This window comes from Thyridium curvatum (assembly GCF_004353045.1).
Source record: "Thyridium curvatum strain D216 chromosome Unknown NODE_86_length_176648_cov_78.404728, whole genome shotgun sequence".
Lineage (NCBI taxonomy): Eukaryota > Fungi > Ascomycota > Sordariomycetes > Thyridiales > Thyridiaceae > Thyridium > Thyridium curvatum.
In genome coordinates, this window is record NW_022156841.1 from 66,628 (window position 1) to 77,279 (window position 10,652).

General features: G+C 56.7%; 3 protein-coding genes across 3 annotated transcripts; 2 read left to right on the forward strand and 1 right to left on the reverse strand.

Annotated features, from left to right (window-relative positions):
* Window positions 1-1,039: 1,039 nt before the first annotated feature.
* Window positions 1,040-5,624, forward strand: E0L32_010542 (uncharacterized protein; the record flags this gene model as incomplete). Its single annotated transcript, XM_031133171.1, has 4 exons — window positions 1,040-1,318; window positions 1,397-1,772; window positions 1,843-2,125; window positions 2,183-5,624. 4 exons carry the CDS (start codon window positions 1,040-1,042, stop codon window positions 5,622-5,624), a joined length of 4,380 nt encoding a protein of 1,459 aa, XP_030989461.1.
* A 1,253-nt stretch (window positions 5,625-6,877) lies between these two features.
* Window positions 6,878-7,939, forward strand: E0L32_010543 (uncharacterized protein; the record flags this gene model as incomplete). The annotated part of the gene is made up of 1 exon (XM_031133172.1): window positions 6,878-7,939. One exon carries the CDS (start codon window positions 6,878-6,880, stop codon window positions 7,937-7,939), a length of 1,062 nt encoding a protein of 353 aa, XP_030989462.1.
* Window positions 7,940-8,066: 127 nt separating this feature from the next.
* On the reverse strand, window positions 8,067-9,089 carry E0L32_010544 (uncharacterized protein; the record flags this gene model as incomplete). Its single annotated transcript, XM_031133174.1, has 1 exon — window positions 8,067-9,089. One exon carries the CDS (start codon window positions 9,087-9,089, stop codon window positions 8,067-8,069), a length of 1,023 nt encoding a protein of 340 aa, XP_030989463.1.
* Between the last annotated feature and the right edge of the window lie 1,563 nt (window positions 9,090-10,652).

Consider the following 10,652-nt stretch of genomic DNA (forward strand, 5'->3'; position numbering starts at 1 on the left):
TGTCCAGCTGAACAACAACGTGCATGGATTCTTTATTACTCCTGTCATTGGCGCCAGCTTAGGAGGAAGCCCTTGTAATAGTTGCCCTGGAAGCTGGGGGTAGGTACGAGATCAGGAACGGGAAAATGATTCCAATGACCAAGTACAATCTGCTGTGTAGCCTTCCAGTCATCGGCGCAAAAAGATCTAACTACAAGTACATCTCGCCCATCTGCTGACAGCAAGTAAGCTGTGTCAAGTGTTTTCCATTAGAGTTCGATGCTTGGCCTCGATTCTGGCACCTGCCCATGATGACGAAAGGCGGACAAGACATGACAGACAGCGACAAGCGAGCAGAGCAAGGCAAGCGAGGGATGGATGGGACGGCCTGGGACTTGTGGATAGGTACCTTATGGGACGAAAAAAGGGTGGGAGGAGACTTAAATTTAATAGGGGAGGCTAATCCCTGTTTGGCTGGCGTGCCCGCCTCCCGACCTGCCTCCCGCGCGTGCGGTCCCTCCTTAAACACTCGCCCCCAAGCCAAAGAAAGGCTCATCACTGCTGGCTTCAGGGGGGGCTGCTCCGCCAAAATCAGACTGGACAAGGCCGCCCAAAAAAAGAACGAGGTTGACCAAAAAATCAACGGCTGCCATCGACTCCACCACCACCACGCCGGTCCTCTTCTTGCCAGCCATCTTCTTCAACTTGGTCGACGACGACGCGGAGAGGAACGCCCATCCGAAGCAGCGCCCGGCCATCTTCGTTCTCGCCCTCCCACCACGCAGCGTCAGCGCCTTCTCTCCCCTTTCTTGCTGTGTTCCTGTCTGTCCAGATCCTGCTCTCGATGCTGGTGTCTGCGGGACCTGTCGCCAACTAACCCGGTTAATCGCACCGACTTTCCCCCCTTACTGGGCCGAATCGCATTCAACGCCTCTTCACCTGCGCGCACAACCATCTCCCGACTATATTTCGCCAGACGTCAATTGTCCCTTGGCTGTCCCGTCCAGTGGCCTCTGGCATGCTCCTCGATTGAGATACTTGTCCGCGGTCATCAGCCGAGATGGCTTTCCTCTTCAAGTCCAAGAAGCACCAGGACAGGGGCCTCTCAAGCCGCGATGGCCCTCCCCCGAGCGGCAGCCCTCAGACGCCCGTCGGCGGCGCCAGTGCGAGGATAGCAAGAGATGAAAAGGGCGCAGGAGCGAGGTCAACCCCTACAGGCAGCGTGAACTCGCTCGATAATGATGGCAGCGGTGCCAGCCCCGACCAGCCCTACGCTCGTCGGGCGCCGAGTCTGGAACAGGGCCCCGGACAGCCGCAACCACCAAGCAGCGATCTCCAAGTGAGTGCGCCGTGCCTCTAGGATCTCTAGAGCCCTTTGCTGTCCGCGCATGCCTCACTAACCTGTGATTGTTTCAAGTTTCGCAATGGCACCCCAACCAACAACCCAAACTCAGCACTCTATCCCTGGTCGCAAAGAAGACTCACCTACACCTCGTCGCATCCGAGTCCCTTTCCCCGCTATGGCGCCGCCGTCAACTCGACCTCCTCCAAGGAAGGTGACATCTATGTCATGGGAGGCTTGATCAACAGCCAAACGGTCAAGGGCGATCTTTGGATGATTGAGGCGGGCGGCAACATGGCTTGCTATCCGCTCTCCACCACTGCCGAAGGTCCTGGCCCTCGTGTCGGCCATGCGAGTCTCTTAGTCGGCAACGCTTTCATCGTCTACGGTGGCGACACCAAGATTGATGAGACTGACGTTCTCGACGAGACCCTTTATCTCCTGAATACCTGTAGGCGCAACCGTCCCCAGTCGCCGGGCGTTGTTCCCAGATCTGGCATTTGCTAATTGACTGTGCACAGCTACGCGGCAATGGTCCAGGGCGCTCCCCGCCGGCGCGCGACCGTCGGGCCGTTATGGACACTCGCTCAACATCCTCGGATCCAAGATCTACATCTTCGGCGGGCAGGTTGAAGGTTACTTTATGAATGACCTGTCTGCGTTCGACCTGAATCAGCTGCAGATGCCCAACAATCGGTGGGAGATGCTCATCCAGAACAGTGACAGTGGCGGCCCTCCACCCGGCAAAGTCCCACCAGCCAGGACCAACCACTCCGTGGTAACTTACAACGATAAGATGTACTTGTAAGTCTATGTAACTGCAAATCCAAATCCAGAGATCCCAAGGCTAACTCGTTGCAGGTTTGGCGGCACCAACGGATTCCAGTGGTTCAACGATGTTTGGTGCTATGATCCAGCGGTCAATGCGTGGTCCCAGCTTGATTGTATAGGCTACATTCCGCTGCCGCGCGAAGGCCACGCCGCAGCCCTGGTGGATGATGTGATGTATATTTTCGGTGGGCGAACAGAGGAAGGCGCGGACCTGGGTGACCTGGCAGCATTCCGAATCAGCTCTCGACGATGGTATACTTTCCAGAACATGGGGCCTTCCCCATCGCCGCGATCCGGCCACAGTATGACCACGGTCGGGAAATCAGTCGTGGTTGTCGGTGGCGAGCCAAGCTCCGCAGCTACAGCCGTCAATGATCTCGGCCTTGTTTACCTTTTGGACACGTCCAAAATCCGATACCCGAATGATTCCCAGGCACAGGCAAACGCCCAGAAGACCAGGCGTCCTAGTCAGGGCGAAGTAGGTCCCCCCTCTCGGCAGGGTACGTCTCGAGATGGCTCTCAAGGTCCATCTGATACAAGAAGGGGCGCTCCTCGTGATGTAGCGGCCACGGACAGTCCGACGAACGGGTATCGGAGCCCCAATGGGGGTGACTACACCGCATCGCAAGCTCCAGTTGGTGCAGTCCCCAAACCCCCGCGAAATGCCGCGGCGTCTCCCCCAGCCGGACCTCCACCACAAGGACAGCCTCCCAAACCCACCATTATTCCCCCATCCGCAAATCGCTCAAGGAACGCTTCCACGGAACGGGGTGACTATGCAGCTTCGCCTGCCTCGGCTACCCAGAACCAGTCTCCCGTGACTAGGGAAATGCTGAAGGAGGTCGACGCGCCTACGGTCAATGGTAGGAGGACTCCGACCCAGCAACAGGTCAAACCGGCTCCCAGATCAGAGCCTCCCGCAGTAGAGCTACCCAAGCCGAAGCCGTCCCGTCAGCAACGGGCTCAGGGATCTGTGGACAGCAGCACTGAACCCGCCTTGAAGACTGTTACACCACGACCAGCGTCGCCGCCGCCGCCTACGAGGCAGACGAGTAATCCTCTCAATCGGCGCTCATCTGGGCGCAATTCGCAGACAGTTGCACTCCTCAAGGAGTTGGATTCCGCCAGGAATCGCAATGCCTGGTATGCTTCAGAGCTCGAGCTCGCACGCAAGGGGGGATATATCCCCAATGCGTCGTTCAGCCCTGTCCTTGATAGCCATGCGACAGAGACTTTTGACGATGACGACAAACCCCTGATCGAGGCTCTCCTTGCTATGCGCACTGAACTGGCCAATGTTCAGAGCTCAGTCGATAAGCAGGCCGTTCTGGCTGCAAAGCAGATCGCCGAGGCTGAAAAGCAGCGAGATGCCGCCATCCAGGAGGCCGTGTATGCCAAAGCCAAGCTCGCAGCGCACGGTGGCAGTGCTGCGAATACTCCTCAGCCAGACGACCGTGATGATGATGACCGCTTCAACGACATCAGCCGCAAACTGGCATACTCTCTCAACACCCAGAAAGACTTGCACAGCCAGCTTGAACGCGTGGCAACGGAGCTTGATGCAGAGAAGAAGGCGCGGAAGCTTGCCGACGACACAGCAAGCGCGGCCGAGAAGCGGAGTATTGAGCTCGAGAACTACAAGCAACAAACTTCATCCGAGGTCGAGCGTCTCAAGGCGGAGCTCCACCTGATTCAGCGCGAGGCTCGAGAACAAGCCGTTACTGCTGCCGAAGCTGTCGCAGCTTCACAACTTCTGCAAGTAGCGAAGAATGAGCTGCAAATCAAGTATGATGAAGCGGTTGGCAGTTCCAAGGAGCACAGTGAGACGTTCGACTCGCTCCGTGAAGCTCTCACCGCGTCCACCGACATGAAGAGCCTTCTCGAGCGGAAGCTGGACGAAGAACGACAGAGGCGCGAGGCTGCCGAGGCTGAGCTCAGCAAATTGAAGACTGAGCACGAGGCACGCAATGCGGAGATCGTATCTATCAACCAACGCCTCAAAGATGCACAGGAACTGGCCGAGCAGCATGCGAACGAAGCACGCACGCACAAGCAGGCCGTCTTGGCCGGTCTGGAGAAGATGACGACCAGAGATGTATCCGCAGCCAGTAAGGGTGACAATGACCGCATTATCGCTCTTCAAGGCCAGCTTTCTGCAGCCAATGCCTTGGTGAAGCGTTACCAGCAGGAGGCAGATGCTGCCTCGGACAGGTTGCGGAGTGCCGAGGAGCGCATTGCTGGCCTGGAGGCTTACCAAGAGCAAACCAGCCGCGACGGCGTCACCATCCGGCGCCAACTCCAGGCTGCTATGCGGGAGACCCAGTCCCTGCAAGCCCACAACTCGGACCTGAAGAACCAGCTTGCGAACCAGCAACTCGAGACGAATGCCATGGCAGTTCAGCACAGTACTCTGAAGAGCATCCTGAGCGAGCGTGGCATCAGCCCGACCTCGGCCGCGAGAGCACGTGGCAGCCCTCGGGAAATGTCGCCTGGAGGAGCATCCCGCGTGCGTGACCTAGAACAGCAATTGACGGCGTCGATTGCTGCCCACGAGGAGACGAAGCAGCTACTCGCAGCGCAAGCTCAAGAGTCGGAGGGCGCGTACAGGGACAAACTGGCGCAGCTCGAGAACGACTACCAATCTGCGGTGCACTACGTGAAGGGCACCGAGAAGATGCTCAAGCAGCTCAAGGAGCAACTCGCTCGCTACAAGGCGGACAACACTCGGCTCAAGGCCGAGGTCGAGGAGCTTGAGGAGAAGACCTCTGCGGGCGCTCCTCGTGAGATCCCAGCCGAGTGGGAAGGCGAGCGGAAGAGCCTGATGACCAAGGTTGAAAGCCTGCAGAGCGATGTCAAGACGACCAAGTCTCAACTGGAGAGCCAGATCCAGGCTGTGCGCAAGGAGCTTGACGAGGCCAGGCGTGAGCGCGACATGGTCAAGAAGTCGCAGGAAGAGAACACGACGCTCCTCAAGTCCAGCCGCAAGGATCTGGAGCAGCTCAGGCAGGAGAACGCCCTGCTGGAGCAGCGGGCTCAGGATGCTGAGCAAAAGGTGTCGCTTCTCCTAGACCAGGTTGAGCACTCGGTCGACACGTATCGGCGACGCAGCCGGAACGTGGTCAGCATGACGTCTGACCAGCTAGAGAAGGCCGGGGCTCTACCCCCAGCAGCCACGCCCTCGACCAACGGCCAGGGGCACCACCGGCAGGAGAGCTCCGAGGCGGGCAGTCTATATGGGGGCATGAGCGAGGCGCGCAATAGCACCGCGCTCGACAACCTGGCCAACGAGCTGGAGACGCTGCGCAGCCACTGGGAGGCGACCAACAAGAACTACCGCCTCAGCAACACCTTTGATTTTGATAACAACGTCAACGCCGGCCCGGGCAAGAAGGGCGGCGACGAGAATGATCCCTCCAGCGGCCTGGGGCTCAGCGAGAGCCTGGCTGACTGGAGGAAGCGACTTGATGATTAGATGACAAGACGACACTTTTGATTGACGAGAAAGGCTGATCCGGAGGGGGAGGGCGACGACTCCCCAACTCCCTCCCCATTCGCCTCGAGTGTCGACTGCTGTGTTTCTTTGGTTTTTTTTCTGCTTCTTGGGATGTCATCACGAACAAACCTTGCAAAACGCTGTTCGTGCTTTTTGGGAAAGAGAATACCCATTCGCGTTCGTTCAGCTCAACTTCTTTTTTGTGTTCTTTGTCGAGCAAAATCCCGTTTCAATGTTTTCTTCTTTCCTCGCACGGTCTTGTCTTGTTGCGATGCTTGTGTGTGTACGTTTGACACGCTCTGCCCTCTGGATGAAAGCAGAGAAGGCTACTTTTATTTGGAGGTCGTGCTGTTTGGGTTTGTTTTTTCTACGTGTAAGGGAGGACGACCTCGCTGGCACAACCACGCACAGCAACTTGGTTTTTCAGTTTGATTCTGTTCGATACGATAATGCCCGGGCGAGGCATTTCAAAAAGAATCCCCCATATGGTTCAATTGATAAAGATAAATGTATTAGTCGGAATGGAAATGAGAACGTACGTCTTGATTGTTGTTCGCAATGGATCCGTGAGCCTGCTCTAGATGAGAGCCCAAGTGCGCATTACTACCGCTGTTCGTAGACGCGACACGCCATACCTCCGTCTTTACCGCCCTGCTTGTCGTCGACTTGGATGTTTCAAGAGCTCCACGGCGGTCTGGCCGCCAATTGGGCCGCGGGACCTGGGGTAAAGGCCATCTATTCTGAGGTCAACGGGCTCTGCGCTTCGGCGCCGAATCCCATTGGCCCTCGCTGCACCGCATTTGACTCCTTCCTACACGGACTAGCCTGGGCTGAAGGCCTTGCTCCTGCATTGCTGCGTTTGAGACTCAGCTCCAGTCTGCATTGGGCACGTCGATCGTGGTTGTTGGTTCCAGGTTCGGCCGCTTTTGGTCTCGTTTCCCCTGCGTCGGGTGGGCGCGAGGCGCAGCAACGCAGGACGCATGATGCCTCTCGATCACTATGAGTTGAGTATAAGATGCAGCAGAAAATCTCGTGCCATTCGGGGGTTTGTTCAGTAGGATTGCATTTCGCATCGAGAAAGTCTTTCTACCTAATTCTATTTTCGACTCCAGCCTTCTTTGAACAAGGTAATTTGTTACAATATGAGCCCGCTGGACGGTGATTCACCAAGCCTGGAGCTTGATCAGACAACCCAACGCTCAGAGGTACCAAGGGGGGGCCACGATACCACTATGATCTCGCCTCCCCAGGTCCTCAAGATCAGGCTGCCCGAAACCCCGCCGGCGTCGCCTCCGGATGTGAAGCGTCCGCCGAGGCTCTCCCCAAGGAGGCCCGGGTATAGCCCCGGGGACGAATTTGACCTGCCCTTGCGCCTACGCAGTCCACTCGGTCCGAGTGCTCCCAGAGATCTCCCGGGAGTGCTGGCCACGGTGGCTTCTACCCGGAGCACATCTGTGCAGACGAACGAGACAGATAGCCGCCAGACGGAGATTCCGGTACAATACCGATCCATGGCAACCCAGACCGACAAGGTCTACATTATACCCGGGACCACCGCCACCGCGAGTCCACAGTTCCTGCTCAGCAGTCGCGTCCTCTCCAGAGCAGACAGCTGGGACCAGTCCCCGGAAGAGGCCCCGAGCACCGCCAGCCCGCCCTCGAGCCCGACGGGGGCCGACCAGCCCAGGCCGCCGTGCCTCAACGGGAAGCCCGTGTCGGCACCCGAGATCGAGAGCCTGGCCGCCCGCATCGCGGCCTACGACCTCTCGGGCCAGCGGGAAACGAGGGCGGCCCCGTCAGCAGACGTGCCGCAGATAGACTGGCGGTCCGGGGCGGCCGAGTTCTGGAAAGGCCAGGTCGAGCCGCTGGCTATTCTGCTCGGCGGCGGCGGCGGCGGCAGGGCCGACAGGATTGTCATCTCTGCGGGAACGCTGGGGCCGCCGTGGAAGGCGGCGGCGGAGATCCGGGGGCGGTTGCCGGATGCGATGTTTCGGTATGTCCTGCCGGCGTCGCATGGGCTCGGGGTTGATGATGATGGGTGGGAGGATGTCGCGGAGGATAACGGCATTGATAGGACCGGCACGGCACCTGAAGCGAAGAAGCGGCGGCGGGAAGAGCAGAACGTCCGTGGCGGCGGTCGTGGGAAGCGCAGCAAGGTGGTGATGAGTCCAGGGTCGCTGGGTGTGGTGTCGTCACATACTCTTGGTGGCCGCGAGGCAGCGATATCTGAGGACTGTAGTGAGTGGATGATAGAACTCGATTTACCTGGCTGGGAACTGGGGAGTCTGTGGTAAGGCATCGTGTGAGACTATCTTTGTAGATGACGACTTTCATGCATTCATTTCGATTCAGTATCACTATGTCAAGTATTTTTTTCTATCGCAATTCAAATGTAATATTATTATGCAACAAGCTTCCCAATCACATGGCATCCAAGAGTGACGGATCCCATGGTCTATACCCTGGGAAACCGTCGTTCCGGAGCACGAAGCCCTCTCTCTCCAACCTAATGTTCATCCAGTAAAACAGCCTCCCGTCCCCATTGTACGTGTTCTTGGCCACCGACCAAACAAGGTTCGACTCGTTTTCCTCACGGAACCTGCACATGCCGAAGTCGATCATGTAGACCTTGTAGTCATCGGTAGACTCGGGCTTGTCGGTCAGGGGAGCCACGATAAAGTTCTGCGGCTGCACGTCCATGTTGAGGATCTCGTTGTCGTCGAGTATGTCCAGCATACGTCGCGCCTTGTCGACGAGGCCCTGCCACTGCCACCGCGGTACACCACGGTCGGGCATGTCCCAGAGGGTGAAGCCCTCGATGCGTTCCAGGAGTATGCCCTTGACTATAAACGGCTCGAAGGTGGCAAAGGCGGCATTTGGATCTCGCGGCGGGACGTCTACCCCCAGAGGGCTGATGTCGAGCTCCAGAGAGGCAACGAACCGCGGGATGCTCTGCCCTTGAAAGTCCTGGAGAGCATCGTATACGGACAGCTCGTCGTAGTAGACATCTGCGATGTCCACGGCCAGGCAGGCCTCCCTCTGGGCCACAGTCCAGGCCTGCGCCGTCTGCTCTCGGTAGTTCTCGAGAGCGCAGATGCTGAAGACGAAGCCGTCGAGCCCCTCTCTTCCGATGGTGGCTGCCTTGACGAACGCACGCTCCCTGGCGGTCGACCAGGGCACTTGGTCGCGAAAGGCCTTGGAGAAGCGCCGGTCGAAGAGCTTGAGGAAGAAGGTCGAGGTGCCGGTGAGGGATATGTCGTCGTCGCGGTCGAGGATGTCGACCAGCATGGTGAAGGACATGGTGTTTGAGATCATCTCGCGGATCCGGACGTGGATGACCTTGGGCAGGTCGGACAGGTCCTCTGGAGATACAGTGAGTGTCAGTTTCTGATTCACATAGAACTCCTCAAAAGGAGGTCCCGGCGAAAGGCTGAACTTGAACATGATTTCTTCGGACGGCAGAACCTGTCGGTCAGAGTAAAGAAAGAGTCGGATGTTCAGTATAAAATCATTTCTCATTTCTGTAAATACACGACAGAAATGATTCCGACCAAGAACTTGGAATCGGCTGAAAAGGGCGCCAGTTTAGTATCGATTCGCAGCGAATGAAAGCCGATAGTCGCATCTGCTTGCTCGAGTGACTGCACTTTTAAAAGGAATGAACAAACTCGTGTAGCGGTGTGGACAATAAAGAGTTGCAACAATGACTGTGTGGTTCAGAATGGAGGTATTGTTCTATTGGCGAGTCCTTTTGTCCGCTGGATGAATAGCTGGTGAACAAAGCCAAGTCTAAAAGAGAAAACAGGTGACTCGGCAGACTTACTCACCAAAGATCAGGACGGTACTTCTCGGTGTAGATGAGGATATTCAGGGGTAGAGTCCGACTGGTATCATCAAACACCAAAAAGAAATGCCAAAAAGAAAATGTCAGAACCAGCAAAAAGCTCACAGACTCGCCCGGTGGGAAGTCTGCTACGAAAGTATTTTACTTCGCTCCAAAATCGCACTGTCGTCGAGTAGTGGTTTTGGGTTGTTGACTCGATACGGGAATCGAACTCGGTCCTCCTCGGCCTGCCTTTGCAACTCTATAAACCGTCAGGGATTCCAACCTGGCCACGGGGCCAGGCGGTGATGGACTAGACACTTCTGAATATTGATAAGGCCTTGCGCATCTCTGCGCCCGGACCCCTCGCATGCTTTAACTAGATTTACTGTCTCGTGGCCTATTTCTTCAGGCTATCGTCGCTGCCACCGGCGTCATCTTTCACGCATAGACGCAGCACAGCAGGGCAAGAGACCCAGTATCGTGCCTCTCAGCGCGGAGACCTGTGTCTGAGCACCAGTAACCCAAGATAGTAATGTTCTATTCGATCTTTGTCTCCGATGCGTTCTTTGGCTTACCCGACCCCTTATTATGCGAATGCTAAAACACTTACTCGGTTTGCATTACTCGATGAGGGATCACCCCCGAATGTCCTCGTTCCTCGACTATACGTTTGTGGAAATCGCATCGTTCAGCACGGTCAGTGTCTGGTGCAGTATACAACGCCCGTCACGGAATGAAGGACATCCTGGACGTTGAAGAAACTAAGACTACCCTTCTTCCTCTTCCTTCTTTTATGCTTGTGGTAACAGATTATCGACCGAAGGGTACAGCCTTGCGGATGGGTTGTAGTCGGGGACGGGAGGAGTGGATCAATCTGGCATGCACCGGATCGAGACGATTCGGCTCACCGGACCGATGCTCCCGTGTCAATGCGAACCGGGCTCCCTGCCGCCACTTCTTCTTGCTCTCGCACCGAGGTACCCCCTTGGCCTCCATTCTTCTGGACTAAGGAGTCGAGCCTTATTGTGTAGCTTCATTTCTGATAATTGATAATTTCTCAATGACAAAGAGCTGGAGGCCCCTTGGCCATTAGTATTCCGGTCCGCATTCGAGGGAAAATTGGCGTCCCAGGTTTGTGGTTGATCCTTCTGCAGCGGAGATTTCGCCAAAACGACGAGCTC